This window comes from Lutzomyia longipalpis, chromosome 1 (genome assembly GCF_024334085.1).
Source record: "Lutzomyia longipalpis isolate SR_M1_2022 chromosome 1, ASM2433408v1".
Lineage (NCBI taxonomy): Eukaryota > Metazoa > Arthropoda > Insecta > Diptera > Psychodidae > Lutzomyia > Lutzomyia longipalpis.
This window is the reverse complement of record NC_074707.1, coordinates 17115482-17132375: the sequence shown is the minus strand read 5'-3', so window position 1 is coordinate 17132375 and position 16894 is coordinate 17115482. Positions and strand designations below refer to the sequence as shown.

The window sequence follows — 16894 nt, the reverse complement described above, 5'->3', positions numbered from 1 at the left end:
AATCTTGTGCAATTTTTTCTGTCTTCCACCACCAAAACATCTCACAAACCGCGAAAATTCATCAAATTTGGAAATGATCATAAATTTTTTTTCAGACTTTTTTCCATCGTGATTTCCATCAAGATTTTAGCTTGAGAGAATTTATGGATGTTTTTTTACCGCATAACGTACCTAACAAAATAATAATATATGAAAATATTCACAAACAAGGTCGTCACTTAGACCCATCCACATTGTACGTTTATAATCTTTTTTTTTTTTGCGAGAATTATATACACATTTCCACGATACTTGAATTTTTTCACGCAACGTTAAATATCTCATTTTATTGTGTACAAATTTTACTGGAAAATTTACAAATTCACCTCCATCAACAATGACCAAGAGGTTGAAAATTTCTTTTGTCGCATTTTTCTGGGCTTTTGAGGCGCAAAAATAAACTTGAATCGGATGGAAATAACAAATTTACCCAAAAAAAGAAAGAAATTATGCGGTTTTACCTATTTTTGGAGGGAATTTCGGAACACGGAAAATATGCTAAAAAATGCCGATATTCATTACATCCACTGCTATGTATAGACTGTACTGTACGTACATATATGAGATTGGTTGGTATTCTGAAAGTGCGACCACTTGTCCTAAATAGCGATCAAAATGAATTTCCGCAAGAGACTTCTTGTAGACATCTTGCTCAATTTTCACAACGCGCTCGCGCGCGATATATTTGCTCATAATATGCAATTAAATGTGTCCAATATTGGTGCTCGAGGAGACTATATAGTTTTGCAAAAGTGCATAAGATTAAATCAATATAATTTCATAATAACGGGTCCATTGCACATTTTGCAGAAAATGTGATCCACGCACACTTTTTAGTGCCAAATTGTGAAACTTTGGTGCACCCATTTGCCATATCTCTCTCACAAACATTATAGATAGGCTATTAAGTAACTTTCTTCTTCTCATTTCTATGGGCGGCGCACAAAATGTGATGACTTGGAACTTAAATATATGCGGCTGTGCAATTTAAACCAAGTCTCTCTACACTGCATACAGGTAATAATTTGTCAAATGCTCCGAATCCAGTTAAACAACTCGCGCAAACACACCTATCCCTCCAAATATGTAGGTAAACCTATGCAAAAATCAAATGCATTTTATTGTTCCGACTTTTATATCCTCACTGTATTTAATGCAATTTTTATGCAATATACCCTCGTCTGCCTCAAGGCAAAAGGTGAGATAATTTCAGCAATATGCTCTATTAAATTATTTTGCACTCGGAAAAATCTCGAACTTTCCTCTTTTTTTAGGAAAAATACTTAAAAGCTCAAGAATTCTTATGAGAAAGACTATTATTTTAAATTTGGATTATAGTTAAAATTTTATGCAATAATTTAAAGAGAGCCTAATGTTGATTAACCTTCCGTCTGCTGCATGAAGGGTACGTGACCAACCCCAAACTATATTTTGTGATATTGAGCAAATCTCTCGCATCTGTGAAGATTGTGTTGAAATATAAAGTAGATTTACCCATTATTTCCGCACTGAAATCTTACAATTTGCAAGTTTTTTAGATAGTCATAGAACGCCTAGAACCTATGTTTCGTAGATCTTAGGACTATTTTTTATGATTTTTTTCGGGCCTGTTCAAGGAAAATCAAGTAATGGAAAACAACTTATTTTGACCTTTAACGAATGTCTTGAAAAGGATCATTGTCTATATTTTCTATATTTGTTGATTTCATTATACAGTGGGACCCCAGTACAACGACCACTCGGATGTACTCTTCACACTCATTATTTTGAATGAGCGAGAGTAGTATAACCAAGCGGTCGTTGTACTGGGGTCCCACTGTACAATGGAAGCTTATTATAAGATACCTTCGGATGTACTGGCATCGCTCATTAAGTGTGAAGAGTATATTAAAGTGTCTCTTATGCCAGTTTTTCATTAAAATGTACAATATGATTTTATTGTAAAACGAGGTAAATTGTCGCTTCGCTCCAATTTACCTCGCTCCGCTTCGCGGGGATTTGTTGCGCTTCACGCAAATTTTAGGGGAAAAAAAATTGTGATGGTTTGATTGAGGCCACATATAAATCCCGGGGAAAAATTTCGGAAAGAGAAGAAATCAATTTCATACAACACTTTAGGCGCCAAATTCTAAAATTTGCAAAAACTGCATGAAATCTCTATGAGGGCTACCTGAAGGGGGGCTTTGGGGGGAAAATGAATACGGCCACTCGAAAGCGCCTGATATAAGGGGCCTCTGTACCAAATTTCATCACGATCGGTCAAACGGTGTAGATTTGTATAGCTGTATGTACAGACACGAAGATTACCAACAAACAGACCTTTCTTTATTATATAGATGTCTTAAAAGTAAAAACTAAAATTCTCAGCAAATAAACATGGAACTTCTGGAAAAGTTGTCTTACCTAACTCATTTTCTGCTCCGAAAATGTATTAAAAATTATATCTTATTTTTTTGTATTTTTGAAAATAAAAAAAAATACAATAAAATATACTACTTTACGCGATAAAGGTTATTTTAAAAAAAATCTAGGGTCGATCACTGACCCTATGGAACGTATTAAGCACAGTGTTCAGACGGTTAATAAAAAAACCAATACCTACTTTGTTATGTTTTTGTCAAATTAAAAATCAAATCTTGTCTTCGTAACCACAAGAAGACAATAAAAAACTTTTACAATACAAAACTTTTTCCAAGAATTGTTTTTATTTAATTAAAACACTCCTCAATATAAATGAAAATTAAATGATCTTTGCTACCTTTATGCTCTTCAATAAAAAAAAATCTTATCTCATTGTACTCATTTTTTGGCACAAATTTTCCTGAGTGTTATGAAAAAAGAAAATTCCATTCAGTTTAATTTTTCTCAGTTGTACATATTTTAATTTGCTATTTTAATTGAAAATGGTAACGTGTGAATTTTTTTCCATTCATGTCATTATTTCTTGGCAATTTAGGCGTGTTTTATGTGATTTGTGGTAGCATGTTGTTTTTTTTTTTGTAGAAGAAAGAACTAGACAAATGTCCCTTAGGAGCTTTTGAGTCATTTTATGGGGGGCTTATAAATAAAATATGTAGCCGAAATGGGGTTTTTCCAAACATCTAATTAAACTTTATTTCGCAGAGGAAATGTTGTGATTAGTATGCAAAAAAATCACATAAAATTCTGTAGCCATGATTAAGTAAACATTTCTCAAGCAAAATTTTATTACAAGGAGCCACTAAAAATATTTATTTTTCTCGTGTAATTTTTTAAAAGCTTGTTTTGATCTTACACAATGCATTTAAAACTTAAACTTTAAGTAAGTTTACTCGAAGCATTTTTTTTTAATTTATAGAAAAGTTTCGAAACTGTTTTATTCCCTTCATCATGTCTACAAAGAGATTCGGCAATCAATTAATCCGAGTTTCTTTAAAACTTTTTGAATCAATTGCTTAATAAAAATCAATTAAAAAAATATTCCACGATCTCCATAAATTTCCATAAAACTTGCATAGGTAGTTATTTTATTTAAAAAGTTAACATTTATGCAATCAAACGCATTAATTGATTTTCAATTGAACATGTCTTAAATCATGATTCTCCTTCACTGATCTCTTCCTTCCCTTGTTTGTGAGTCATTCGATAAGAGCAAAGTCGCAATCTAAGGCACACAGTCAATGCAGAAAAGGCCCCAATAGAAACTTCGAGAGCGAGAGAATCAAACTTCTAAATTACAACGTGAGCTAAACATTCCAAAAGGTCAATATTCTGTGCTTGTTTCAACCTTAACCCTTCGACGACTAACTTTAATTTTGTTATTACTTTTTAACAATAAACAATACCGATGCAGTAGAAAAAATAAATGTACTGGTAAGCTGACCAAGCTTACGAGAGCTGTGTTTCTTTCAGTGTACTAATTTTGTGAGAGCAAACTAGAATGCGAATTAGTTTAAATACGCGCAAAGTCGGGAAAAGTAGAAAAGTCACGCTAAGGAATGTTTGGAAGGCCATATCTCGAGAACGGATCCATAGATTTTCATAAATTTTTTTTTGTTTGAAAGGTCTTGAAGTCAGCTATAACATATCGAAAAATGAAAAAAATTTATGTCGCCATTTTCGAAAAATTCGAGTTCGAAATTTTCGAAAACTTTGTTTTTGACTTTAGCGCCTCTTGCGGTCATTTCTCGAAGTTGCAATGTTCTAGACATTTGTAGGGTTTCTCGAAACCTTTTATTTGCGCTTGAGTTGATCAAGATCAACATTTGGAAAAAGCATTTCCATAAAAATCTTGATGCTAAACTACCAGCTAAGAAACTATGGGGCAATATAAAGAAATTGGGCCTGCGCCCTTCTATTAGTGCCTCTACTACTCCCACTATCTCCGCAGGTGTTCTTAACACCTTCTTCTGTTCCGCTTCACACGGAGGTGTGGTTGAATGCCCCAATCTTCCATCCATTCCCTGGGAGGGTTTTAGCTTCCGCTGTGTTTCTCAAGTTAATGCAGCTTACGCTATTTCCCGTGTCAGGTCTGATGCAGTGGGGAGTGATGGCGTCTCCCTTACTTTCATTAAAATTCTTCTCCCGGTAATATTACCAGTGCTCACTGATGTATTTAATCATATTATTACTACGTCGACTTTTCCTGAAATCTGGAAGTCTGCCTTGGTTGTACCTATACCAAAAATTTCTAATCCTGTTGCACCTTCTGATTTTCGGCCTATCAGCCTTCTCCCTGTTCTTTCTAAAGCTTTCGAATTTCTGCTCCATGAGCAGATGACCCTCTATCTCAATAGCAACAGGCTACTTTGTGACTTCCAGTCTGGTTTTCGTGCTGGCCACGGAACCACTTCTGCACTACTTAAGGTAAATCATGACATTGCGTCAGCTATCGATCGCAACCACTTCGTGGTTTTAGTGTTGCTAGATTTCACGAAAGCTTTTGATAGTTTGCCGCATGATCTTATTTGTTTTAAACTGTTTAAACTCTTCAAATTTTCCTCAAATGCCATTTCACTAATCCGCTCTTACTTCAGCGGGCGTTCTCAAATTGTAAGATATGGAGATGAATTATCTCCTCCTGGTTCACTGACTAAAGGCATAGGTCAGGGTTCCATTCTCGGTCCCTTACTATTTTCTTTATTTATTAATGATCTTCCTTCTGTCCTGCGCAACTGTTCCTACCACCTTTATGCAGACGATCTGCAAATCTATACTGAGGGATCTACACTCGACTCCCACTCTGCCTTCCAAATAATGAATGAAAACCTCCAAAGAGTTGAGCACTGGTCTTCTTCAAATGGGTTGATTCTCAATCCCAAGAAGTCGCAGGCAATAATTTTCTCTAAGAAATCTGCAAATTTCACTTCATTACCTCTACTCCTTCACGGAGAAATTATTCCTGTTGCTGATCAGGTTAAAAACCTGGGAATCGTCTTTAATTCGACTTTGACCTGGTCTGATCATGCAACTGCCCTTTGCCGAAAGGTCAACTATTCCTTATATACCCTAAGACGCTACCGGAACATCACTCCTACTGACACTCGCCTGCTTCTTGCACGAGCGCTACTTCTGCCATTCTTTCACTATGGAGCAGAGCTCTTCTTTAACGCGGATCGTGACACAATCCGTCGTTTAACAGTAGCATTTAATAATTGTGTCAGGTACATTCACGGACTTGGACCTCGCGATCACATTTCACCTTTCAGGGACGCGTTTGCAGGCTGCGATCTTGAATCGTACCTCCAGATGCGTGCCCTGATTTTCTTGCATCGCCTAATTGAAACCGAAACCCCAGAATACCTGTCCTCTCTTTTGACAAGGGGTGGTTCTGCCAGGGTTCAGGGATACTTGGTGCCGAGGGCTGAGTTTGAATGCTTTTATCGGACGCTCTTTGTAAAGGGCGTCTCCCTCTACAATGCGCTACCGCGTGACTGCCGCCGTTCCATGAACGCTCTAAAAAGGCACTTTCAGTCTGGGCACTGATGTTTTGTCTTTTTTTTTCTTTATTTTTCTCTTTTCTATTTTCTTTTTAAATTTCTCTGTAAAACTTTTTTTTTTGTATAATTTTTTTTTTTCTCTCTTTAATCTTTTTTTTTTTTCCACCTGCCACGCACATGTGAGAGGGCATGACCCTATATTGTGTTTGAAATAAAATTATTATTATTATTATTATTATAAGATCGGACTTGTAGAACCCGAGATATGACATGCCAACTTTGGAAGGCTATATCTAGAGAACGGATCCATAGATTTTCTTCATTTTTGGCATGAAGCTAGATAATATGGTCAGCTACAACATATCAAAAAATGAAAAAAATTTATGTCGTCGTTTTCGAGATATTCATCGAAAACTCATCGAAAATTTTGTTTTTGATTTTTGGCCCCCTAGCGGTCACTTTTGAAACTTCGGATGTTCTAGAGAGTTGTAGGGTTTGTTGAGATCTTTCATTTGACCCCGGGTTGATCAAAATCGGTCAAGCCGTTTTGGAGTTATGGTCGATTTTCGATGAAAAATTGTGGCGGCCATATTGACTAAACGGCTTGACCGATTTTCGAAAATGAGGTATCGTTGGAAAGCTCTTGATGGCCCCTACAACATATCAAAATTTCAGACCTCTAGCTATAATAGCGGCTAAGATATAGCGAAAACAAAATTTTGAGGTTATCCAAAATGGCGGACGGAGGGGTGGGGGGGTGGATTTGACTTCATAATCGGATTTCTTCAGGTCGATATTTAAACTTTGCCGTTTACCGCAAGTCTCTATCTATCACCGTTCTCTTGCAATTTAAGTTTATAATCCGGACGGCCGGCCGGCCGGACGGCCGGCCGGCCGGAAAAAAACTTATTTTTGGCGCATACGTTTTTTGGAATGTGGGGACCCTAATTCGTGCTCATACCAAGTTTGAGCCCGATCTGACGACTTTAGATTTTGCTCGGCACACAAAAGCTGTGTCTGAAAGAAACACAGCTAAAATTCCCAGAAGTAATTGTTACTGCTAAATTAATTCAATAACCTATTATTTATTTGTTTGAATTTTTAGTGAAAGCAATATTTTTTTCCTGATCAAATCGATCAAACGCGATCATTTTTCTCACATTGTTGACGCAATACTTTTTTACGATTATATATTTGTGGAAAAAGCTCACTCCCACATATGTATGTATGTTTGTATGCTCTGTTAAGAACAAGAAAATTTAAAACATTTCATTCTTGCATATAGTGGACTGATATAGAGATTGTTAATCTTGAAAATCATGCAAAGGAAATACTTCATTCAGCTGCCCTCAGTTTTTCTATGAAAGCTATTTTCGTGCATTAAAACACGATGACGATTTTCATGTCTCTCTCTCTTTTTTCCACAAGCACGCTTTTAATGTTTGATACACAAAAAGGCTTTTTTTTTTTTTAATAAAAATGAACCCGTGAATTTATCTACATGAAAAAGTTCTTTTTTTTTTAAAGTTGAATTAAACAAAAAAAGCAACAGAGACACACGTATTTATTATTCTCCCGACAGACAATAAACTATCTATCGTCATCGATGTTAAGTTCCGGTGATTTATCACATTGTGGGAAGCATCAGCTATATATAGCAAATTTTTTTTATTACAATTGGCGCAAAGATAAGTTAAAACTACATGCCAGGTATTCCAAGTTCAAACGGTATAAAGTCCAAATATTGGATGAGTGATCATCAAGAATTAAATGTGAAATGGAATTCTATTGAATTTATCTGTTTGAAAAAAAAGAGCTTCACACCATTTAATGAAATTATTCAGATTTTCGACTAATCGAAGCTTGTAGCTTTATATACTTAGAATTTTAGTTAAGCTTTTTGAATAAATTATCAAATTGATTGCGTCGTCAATTCGCAATGGGCAAAAAGGCGTCATGCTGCATAAATAGAAAAAAAATTGAGGGGGTGTAATGACGAGGGAGAGAAAAAAGACTTGCGCTTGACCAAAGTGCTTGGTTAGGTACACATTTAATTAACACATCTCTCGTACAAGCTAACATAGTTATCACTCAACATCTCTATTTAACAATAATTGTACAAGCTCTCATGCAAATACATAACAACATCAATTGAATAAATGGCCTGTGTGAGTCCGTATTAAATGCTTCCCAGAATATACATTTTGTGCCAATTCTCAAGTATAAAATGCCATATCTCTCGATGATACTTGATAATACTTTTTTCATTGAAAAGGAAGTTTTGAGCGCGGGAAAAGCTTCATTAATCCGTGATTCTACCTTTCTTAATGGACTTCTTTCTTGTAGTCTCATGACCCTTAGTCAGTGTAAACAACAAGTGCTCGAGCGTTGAGTGATTTTGATGCAATATCGCCTTTAATTCCTTCACTTCATTCGACAAAATATCAATTTTCTCAGCATTATCTTCCATTTTCTTCGTCACCTCATGCCCCGGTGTGCTTTCCACGCGATGCAGTGATGGACAAATGGAGTCTTGACGCTCCAACACACGTCCCCCGCGACGACTACCCTTGCGCTTGAAGCTTGAATTGAGGGATTCATCTGATTCCTTATTTGTAAGCGTATGATCGAGATCCTTTCGTTGCTTTCCAACTTCCAAGGCTTCATCGAGAATCTCCCGCGGAAGACGCTTCTCCCCGGGATTCTGCGGCTTCACACACAGTATGGCACGATAGGCATGTGGGGAGACCATTGCAGATTCATGAACAAATTTTCTCAACCACTTTGGGATGTATTCATTGAATAGCGCCGATTCAATGTAGGAAATCAATTCCGTCTGACGCACAAGCTTTGAAAGTTCCGCAGATTCTTTTAGTGCTTCAATGTCATTAACAGCAACACCCACAAGGAGGTTCATCAGAATGATCGTTATGAAGAAGAGGAACAATATAAAAGTAATTTGAGCACTAATCTCCAACAAAACCGGTGGATCTTTCCCATCTGGATCATTTGTCAGCATACTCAGATCAATCTCTCCCGTCATGAGGATCAGGACAATGATAAAAGCCACAAAGGGATTTGGAAAGTACGGGCTATCGGGGAAGATGATGCAGAAACTTATTGTAAATCCGATTAAAACGAAAAAATACGCCATGAAGAGTTTTGCAAATTCCGTCTGAACTTTCGTGTACATCGCCACGTAGACGCCGAAGAATGGTAGCTGCCCAACCATTAGCATGAGATTCGTCCACCCCAGGAGAATTGCAAAGGCACCAATGTGATTCTGCCAGAAGTACGTGCGCTGGGTGTAGACGTACGACGTGACAAAAACACTCCCAACCACAAACCACTCAATGAGATTCTCAAAGGAAGTTAGATACTGCTTAACTGATGAGTACCCACTTATCCCACATAGCTTCCGGGCAATATCGACTAGCGTGACTGCCGCAAGAACCCACCATTGAATCTCAATGACAAATGGATTACTTCGTAGCATGTCACCAAACATTGATTGCTTCTGACAGAGTTCTTGTGCCTGAATTAAACTCGCTTCCTCCATATCCTTCGTCCTGTTGTAGCAATTATGCGCCAATGCCGTGAGGACGTACAAGCTGAACAGGGAAATGTGAATGAAGCAGAATATGAGCCTGGCAATGTAGTATTTGCGAATTTTCTTCCATTTCAAGTAGAGAAATGCCGTGCAGATGGGATGCTGAAGAACTTCCTTATGATTCTCTTCTACAATCTTCTTCAGATAGCTTATCTCCCGCGGATGGCAGTGCTGTAGTAATGGACCAAAGTCCAATTCAAGTTCTACTTCACGATTGCTCGCCACTTTGTGGGTATGCAGTGTTATGGCATGATCGAGTTTATGATTAATCATCTTGAGGGATGCTGGAGTTTTGCGGACAATTATATTGAGGGCTGTTGTTCCCTTTCTCGTTTTCAACGTCACATCAGCTCCGTGAAAGATAAGAGTCTCCACGCAATCTGACAAGCCATCGAGAGCAGCTAGGTGAAGCGGTGTAAACCCATAGATATCCTGTTGATTGACATTTGCTCCCCATGCGATCAATGTCTCGAGAATCTTAAATGATGACTGAGTCTTTCCCACAGCTCCATGCAGGGGTGTTCTGTGATCAAAATCCAGGGCATTGGGATCAGCCCCACCCACACGTAAAAGTTGCTCAACACACTTCAAACTCGTTGATTTGGCAGCCAAATGCAGTGCTGTGAGTCCTCGATGATTTTTCAACTTTGCATCAGCCCTCTTGGCCAGAAGCAATCCCAAACATTCAGAATTCCCATTATCTGCCGCTAAGTGCAGTGCTGTGGACTCCTTTGCACCACATCCAATCCTCAAATTGGGATCAGCTTCGGGGCTATTGAGTAGCACCCGGAGACACTTAACGAGCCCCAGCTCTGCTGCCAAATGAATGGGATTCGTCCCACTGGGTTTAATGGAATTCACATCAGCCCCCTGAGCAACGAAGAGCTTGACGCAATCCACGGCATTCGCACGAACAGCACAGTGCAGGAGAGATTCTTCATTGTTCTGCTTCTTTGTATGTATCGTCAAATCAGCACCACTATCAATGAGAATCTTGGCAGTTTCCGCGGAATTCCCAAAGGCAGCACAATGGAGGGGTGTATAGGGGCCTGTCTGGAAATTCACATCAACACCATGCAAGATAAGGAACTCCGTACACTTGACACATCCACTAAAAGCCGCCAGGTGCAGTGCTGAAATCCCCGTTGAATCGGCAAAATTAAGTTCAGATCCCACCTGAAGGAGTCCCTCAAGTAAATCATGTCTCCGCAGAAAGGTTGCCCAGAGAAAGCAGAGATTGAGTTCAGCCTTACTTGAACCCTCCAAATGTTCCCGGATGTTTTCGGATGTTATCACAAAATTCTCAACATCATCAAACAACTTGAGACGCCCATTCATCAGTTTCATCTCCTCATGGAGATTTTCACGTATGGTATCATTGCAAATTTGCACTGTTATCTGCACACTCGGCTGCTCGAGAGCCTCATAGACACTCGGGGCAAATTCTGCGGGTGGTGACTGCCCAACTTCCATGTAATCACATCGATCTGGTGTCGCGAGCTGTGCCTCAATCACTGCAAGAGACAGGTTTCGCCATTTGAGACGCAAATGTGGTGCTGCCGTCTTCAACCTACATAAGTAATTTCCCAAAATTTCATATTATTGTATATGGACACAAAAAATATTCTCAGCTTATCACCGAGAACTCTGGGAAATCCCTAGAGACGAGACACAATACTACACACTGTGGTGGCCAATATGTGCCCAACCTTTGATTGGTTAGTGGTGTCGTTTCAGCTTCCGCCGTCTCCGTTGATGTATTGCTCGATCCTCCGCGTGTGAGTCGCTTTGGCTTTGCTGTACCTTCCTTAAATCCCAAATTTTCCATCTTGCCCGTCCAAAGGCTGGTCTTCCCTTTAAAAAAACTCGTTTTTCTCCAAATATTCCTCCCGCTTTTTTCGCACAAGAAATCCAACACGAAACTGAGCTCAATTAGGCCAAGTAGGGAGGTTTTTCACATGAAATTCCATGCAGATTTATCTCATATTTGCAGATCCATAAAACATCCATCATTGAGGAGGCAATTTCTCATACTCTGTTTATCACCTTCGCCAGAACTCTTCATACAATATACCATCAAACTTCTCGTCGCATTAATTTTTTTTCTTCACTTCAACTCTTCATATCTTTTGCCACAGAAGGAATACGAATGTTTTAAACAAAAAAAAACTTAAATACTTTAACGAATTGCCCAGAGAAACGTCGTCGTAAGTGTGGTGGTACCTTCATTTTAATATATAAATGAATATAAATGCCAAGAAATGAGAAAATCTCACGAGATATCATTTTACTACCACTTAATGACGCGCTCCACAAATAAATATTGTTAATTGCTCGCGTTATTCAAATAGAGCACACAATTAAATAATTGATGGAGCAACAATCCCTCATCTCACGTTTTTTCCATCCTCAACATTTTTTTTCCTTTTGCGCTCCTTCAACATCTTTTCCTTTGATATTTTTTTGCAATTTTTCGCTCTCATCTTCATGCAAAATCATTGAGAAAATTCCCCAGAAAAAAAAGAATATTTTGCGCTAAGAAATAATCTTCCCTCCGACTGAAAAACTTTACACGTGAACTCAATGAATTGTGACGAATCCACATGACAAAAGATGATCTCAAAAGCTGATAACAATTATAAAATGTTTCAATCGTCACTGTAGACTCCACAGCAGCAGCAGCTAACGTATAATCTGTGTGCCCATCCATGGTGGGAGTTTGTTTGATAAATCACATAAAGAGGGACAAAAGGGAGGTAGAGGAACAATACGCAAAGAAAAAAGCTTCAACACGAGCTTAACACGCGGAACATGAATTCATCCGAAAAATAAAGCACAATCGTGCATCACTTCCTCAATCCCGCGCCACAGCCGCCGCAATTCTTTCGCGCTGATCACCTGAATGGGATCGGGAATCGCGAAACAGGTGTTTTCAGTTCATTGAGAAAAAATTGCAGGACAAAGAAAGCTACCAATTTTCTCATCCATTGCATATGTACATACAGCATACGATCCCCAACACGCCCAGTTCCGGCCGTCTTATTCATTTTCCGGCGCAATGACCGGACGCGCTAAGCAAGGCAGGATAGCAACGAATATTGAGAAGTTAACACAAAAGAATTCATTAAAAATAGGTCGTTTCGAAGAGCTAATGAAGTTTATCTGATCTAAAAACAAATTTTGTTTTAAATATTTTTAAACACTTCAGCTTGCACAATTACGCAAAGTAATTGAGGGACCCTCATAAGTATACATTCTTAACGTTAACCCACTTCAAATCAATTATTTCCTCTATTAGTTTGCCTCCAGTTTTGGATAATTGAAGTCCTCAATAGTTGAAGAAGGGCGTAAACGCCATACCAAATCAAAATGTCGTTTATCCTCTTTTCCATTTGGGAGCTTCAATTTTTTGCTCGATTACTTTACTCTTTCACTTTTTTATTTTTCAATTCAGTTTTTATCATAAATAAATTCAGTTTTTAGTTTGTCTAATATAAATTTCCCTTTGAAATAAAATTAGTTGTAGAAAGAGAAGCTCGTTTTTTTTGATCAGCCAAAAATGGAATGTGCAATGCCTCAGTGCTCTTCAATATTCATAAGAGTTCAAAAATACTTATTTTTATGAATAGGGTAAGTCAGTGCCTGATTTTTTAATTTTTATCCAGCAGTGGATGTAAATAAATTATAACTAAACAATCGAAAGGTATTTGGGAACCATTTGGAGCTCAAATCTTACCAGGAATCTTACTTCGCATTCATTTCAACGAAAAAAAAACAGAGTTAAAAGAGAGAGTATTTAGTATTTAGAAGAGAAAAACGATAAGTTCCAATAAAAAAATGGGTCTTATTAAGCGACCAAGAAACCCTTGAAATCTTCGAAATTTGCAATGAAATTTCAGAATTTCAAGGGTTTCTTGGTCGCTAAATAGGGCCCAATAATGAATAAAGACTAAAATATCTTTGAAAAGCTATAAGAGAGTCTTTACTGTCAGTCGATGTGATAAGTCAAGAATCTATTCAGTTAATTGATTCTAAAAATTTCACCCAAATAGTTGAGAGGGAATTTCCCTTTGTTGTGCAAAAACACTCAAATCAGGCAATCGTAGGATTTAAAGCCGATATTGTTTTGCATTCATGTGAAGGTGATTATAAAAAAAAACTCTCATTAAAATGACTTCAATAATATATTTAAAGTGTCCAAACATAGTTTCAAATCTGTAAGCAAGTTAAAATGGATATTTATATTAAATGATTTTTTTTTTAGAAAGTCAAGTACTCCAACAAAAATACCAATCACAATTGAAGTACTGGAAAACATTCGATGTTTAAAGGAGGACGGAGGACTTTTTGTCGGCGGTATTTAAAGAATTCTTGCAAAATCTCTTCATTCACCCATATGCTTCCGTCGACTTCCTAAAGTTTTGAAATTGAAAAAATGTACTGGTAAGTTTCACTTACGGGCTGTGATTCTTCCTTCAGAGGTCAGTCTAAGTGTGATCTATATAATAAAGAAAGGTCTGTTTGTTGGTGAACGTCGTTCCGACTTTTCTATACAAATCCACACCGTTTATCCGATCGCGATAAAATTTGGTACAGAGGCTCCTTATATCATGCGATTTCAGATGGCCGTATTCATTTTCCCCCCAAAGCTCCCCTTCAGGTAGCCCCCATATAAAAGTAATGCAGTTATTGTGAATTTTTGAATTTGGCGCCTGAAATGTTGTATGAAAATGTATCCGTGACGCTAAAAAATGTCTCCGTGATGCCAAACATGTATCCGTGACGATTAAAAATGTATCCGTGATGCCTAAAAATCTATGCGTGACGTTAAAAATGTATCCGTGACGCTAAAAAATGTATCCGTGATGCCAAACATGTATCCGTGACGTTAAAAATGTATCCGTGATGCCTAAAAATCTATGCGTGACGTTAAAAATGTATCCGTGACGCTAAAAAATGTATCCGTGATGCCAAACATGTATCCGTGACGTTAAAAATCTATCCGTGACGCTAAAAAATGTATCCGTGATGCCAAACATGTATCCGTGACGATTAAAAATGTATCCGTGATGCCTAAAAATCTATCCGTGACGCTAAAAAATGTATCCGTGACGCCTAAAAATGTATCCGTGACGTTAAAAATGTATCCGTGACGTTAAAAATGTATCCGTGACGCCTAAAAATGTATCCGTGACGTTAAAAATGTATCCGTGACGATTAAAAATGTATCCGTGACACTAAAAAATGTATCCATGACGATTAAAAATGTATCCGTGACGTTAAAAATGTATCCGTGACGAATAAAAATGTATCCGTGACGCCTAAAAATGTATCCGTGACGCCTAAAAATGTATCCGTGACGTAAAAAATGTATTCGTGACGCTAAAAAATGTATCCGTGACGCTAAAAAATGTATCCGTGAGGTTAAAAATGTATCCGTGACGCCTAAAAATGTATCCGTGACGTTAAAAATGTATCCGTGACGATTAAAAATGTATCCGTGACGCTAAAAAATGTATGCGTGACGTTAAAAATGTATCGGTGATGCCAAACATGTATCCGTGACGTTAAAAATCTATCCGTGACGCTAAAAAATGTATCCGTGATGCCAAACATGTATCCGTGACGTTAAAAATGTATCCGTGACGTTAAAAATGTATCCGTGACGCCTAAAAATGTATCCGTGACGTTAAAAATGTATCCGTGACGATTAAAAATGTATCCGTGACACTAAAAAATGTATCCGTGACGATTAAAAATGTATCCGTGACGTTAAAAATGTATCCGTGACGAATAAAAATGTATCCGTGACGCCTAAAAATGTATCCGTGACGCCTAAAAATGTATCCCTGACGTAAAAAATGTATTCGTGACGCTAAAAAATGTATCCGTGACGCTAAAAAATGTATCCGTGACGCTAAAAAATGTATCCGTGACGCCTAAAAATGTATCCGTGACACCTAAAAATGTATCCGTGACGTTAAAAATGTATCCGTGACGATTAAAAATGTATCCGTGACGTTAAAAATGTATCCGTGACGCTAAAAAATGTATCCGTGACGCTAAAAAATGTATCCGTGACGTTAAAAATGTATCCGTGACGTTAAAAATGTATTCGTGACGCTAAAAAATGTATCCGTGACGCCTAAAAATCTATCCGTGACGATTAAAAATGTATCCGTTACGCTAAAAAATGTATCCCTGATGCCAAACATGTATCCGTGACGATTAAAAATGTAATGTAATGTGTAATGTATTAATTTAATAACTTTTTGTTGATATATATAAATAGGTTATAAAAGATTAGCTCTTTCTTTTTTCTATAAGAGGACTAACCATTTTTTTTATTAATTCAAAATATAACAAAACGCCGTAATCAAAATATTTTTATGTGAAAAAGTCCGTTTCAATATCTATATAATAAAGAAAGGTCTGTTTGTTGGTGAACGTCGTTCCGACTTTTCTATACAAATCCACACAGTTTATCCGATCGCGATGAAATTTGGTAGAGAGGCTCCTTATAACAGGCGGTTTCAGATGGCCGTATTCATTTTCTCCCCGAGTTTTTGAATTTGGCGCTTAAAGTGTTGTGATTTCTTCTCTTTGCAAATTCTTTTCTTTTGGGATTGATAACTGGCCCTAATCTACTTATAAACCATCACATTTTTTCTCCCTCTAAAACTTGCGCGAAGCGCAACAAATCCCCGCGAAGCGGGGCGAGGTAAATTGGAGCGAAGCGACAATTTACCTCGTATTTGATATAGGTTTGGGGCTGGCAAACTCTGGGGAAGGCTAACTCGCGCATTGCTGTGATTCCTGGCGCGAGCCATCCTTCCCCAGAGTTTGCACCCCCAATCAATTGAATCAAACCAATCATAATTGAACAATTAGTCAAAAGATACTAATAAATGCTGACAAAATTACAAAAAAGTGTTGTTAAGGGAAAACAATTCTATTGTTTACGCTTACGCAACGTAAGTGAGAGCCCCTCATTTTTTTTTAACACGTTAGTATACAGCCCAAGAAATTGAAATCCTGCTACTGTTAGAGGTGTCTGTTCACTTTATTTTTGACAAATATTTTCCCGCCAAAAAAAACAAATAGACACATCGGAAAATTTACAATGATTGAGCTAGTTTTTCCAATTTGGGAAAATTTACTAAATTACATTCTCTTGCTTTGAATATTTTAGTGTTCAGGACAACAACAATTGAGGGCAGCACGAGTGACTCGTGCGCTTTCTACCAGATTCCCAGAAATTTTCATTAATTTGCATGTGAATAAATAAATAACGCAAATTGGCGGGAAGAGAATTGATTGTGTGTAC

At 37.6% G+C, this 16894-nt stretch overlaps 3 protein-coding genes across 5 annotated transcripts in view; 1 reads left to right on the top strand and 2 right to left on the bottom strand.

Moving 5' to 3' along the window:
* LOC129794187 (poly(A) RNA polymerase gld-2 homolog B-like) overlaps positions 1–16894 on the top strand; it is a 255708-nt gene that overhangs the window by 226235 nt on the left and 12579 nt on the right. The gene's annotated exons all lie outside the window — the stretch shown is intronic.
* The window catches only part of LOC129794579 (28S ribosomal protein S9, mitochondrial), a 42824-nt gene that overhangs the window by 24356 nt on the left and 1574 nt on the right, over positions 1–16894 (bottom strand). The gene's annotated exons all lie outside the window — the stretch shown is intronic.
* On the bottom strand, positions 7979–11642 carry LOC129794163 (transient receptor potential channel pyrexia). 2 transcript variants are annotated; one of them, XM_055834811.1, is made up of 2 exons: positions 11253–11642; positions 7979–11137 (listed from the first exon to the last, which is right to left on the bottom strand). In XM_055834811.1, exons 1-2 carry the CDS (start codon positions 11393–11395, stop codon positions 8260–8262), a joined length of 3021 nt encoding a protein of 1006 aa, XP_055690786.1. In that variant the 5' UTR covers positions 11396–11642; the 3' UTR covers positions 7979–8259. The 2 variants fall into 2 exon arrangements, with proteins under 2 accessions (XP_055690786.1, XP_055690796.1); XM_055834821.1 differs by having other exon boundaries at positions 11277–11642.

Bases quoted from the DNA above. Each gene is read 5' to 3' on its own strand.
- LOC129794163 (XM_055834811.1), bottom strand. From the start codon at position 11,395: ATGGAAAATTTGGGATTTAAGGAAGGTACAGCAAAGCCAAAGCGACTC. The intron at 11,138-11,252 runs GTGTGTAGTATT...TTACTTATGTAG, and splicing joins GGCACATATTGGCCACCACA to GTTGAAGACGGCAGCACCAC.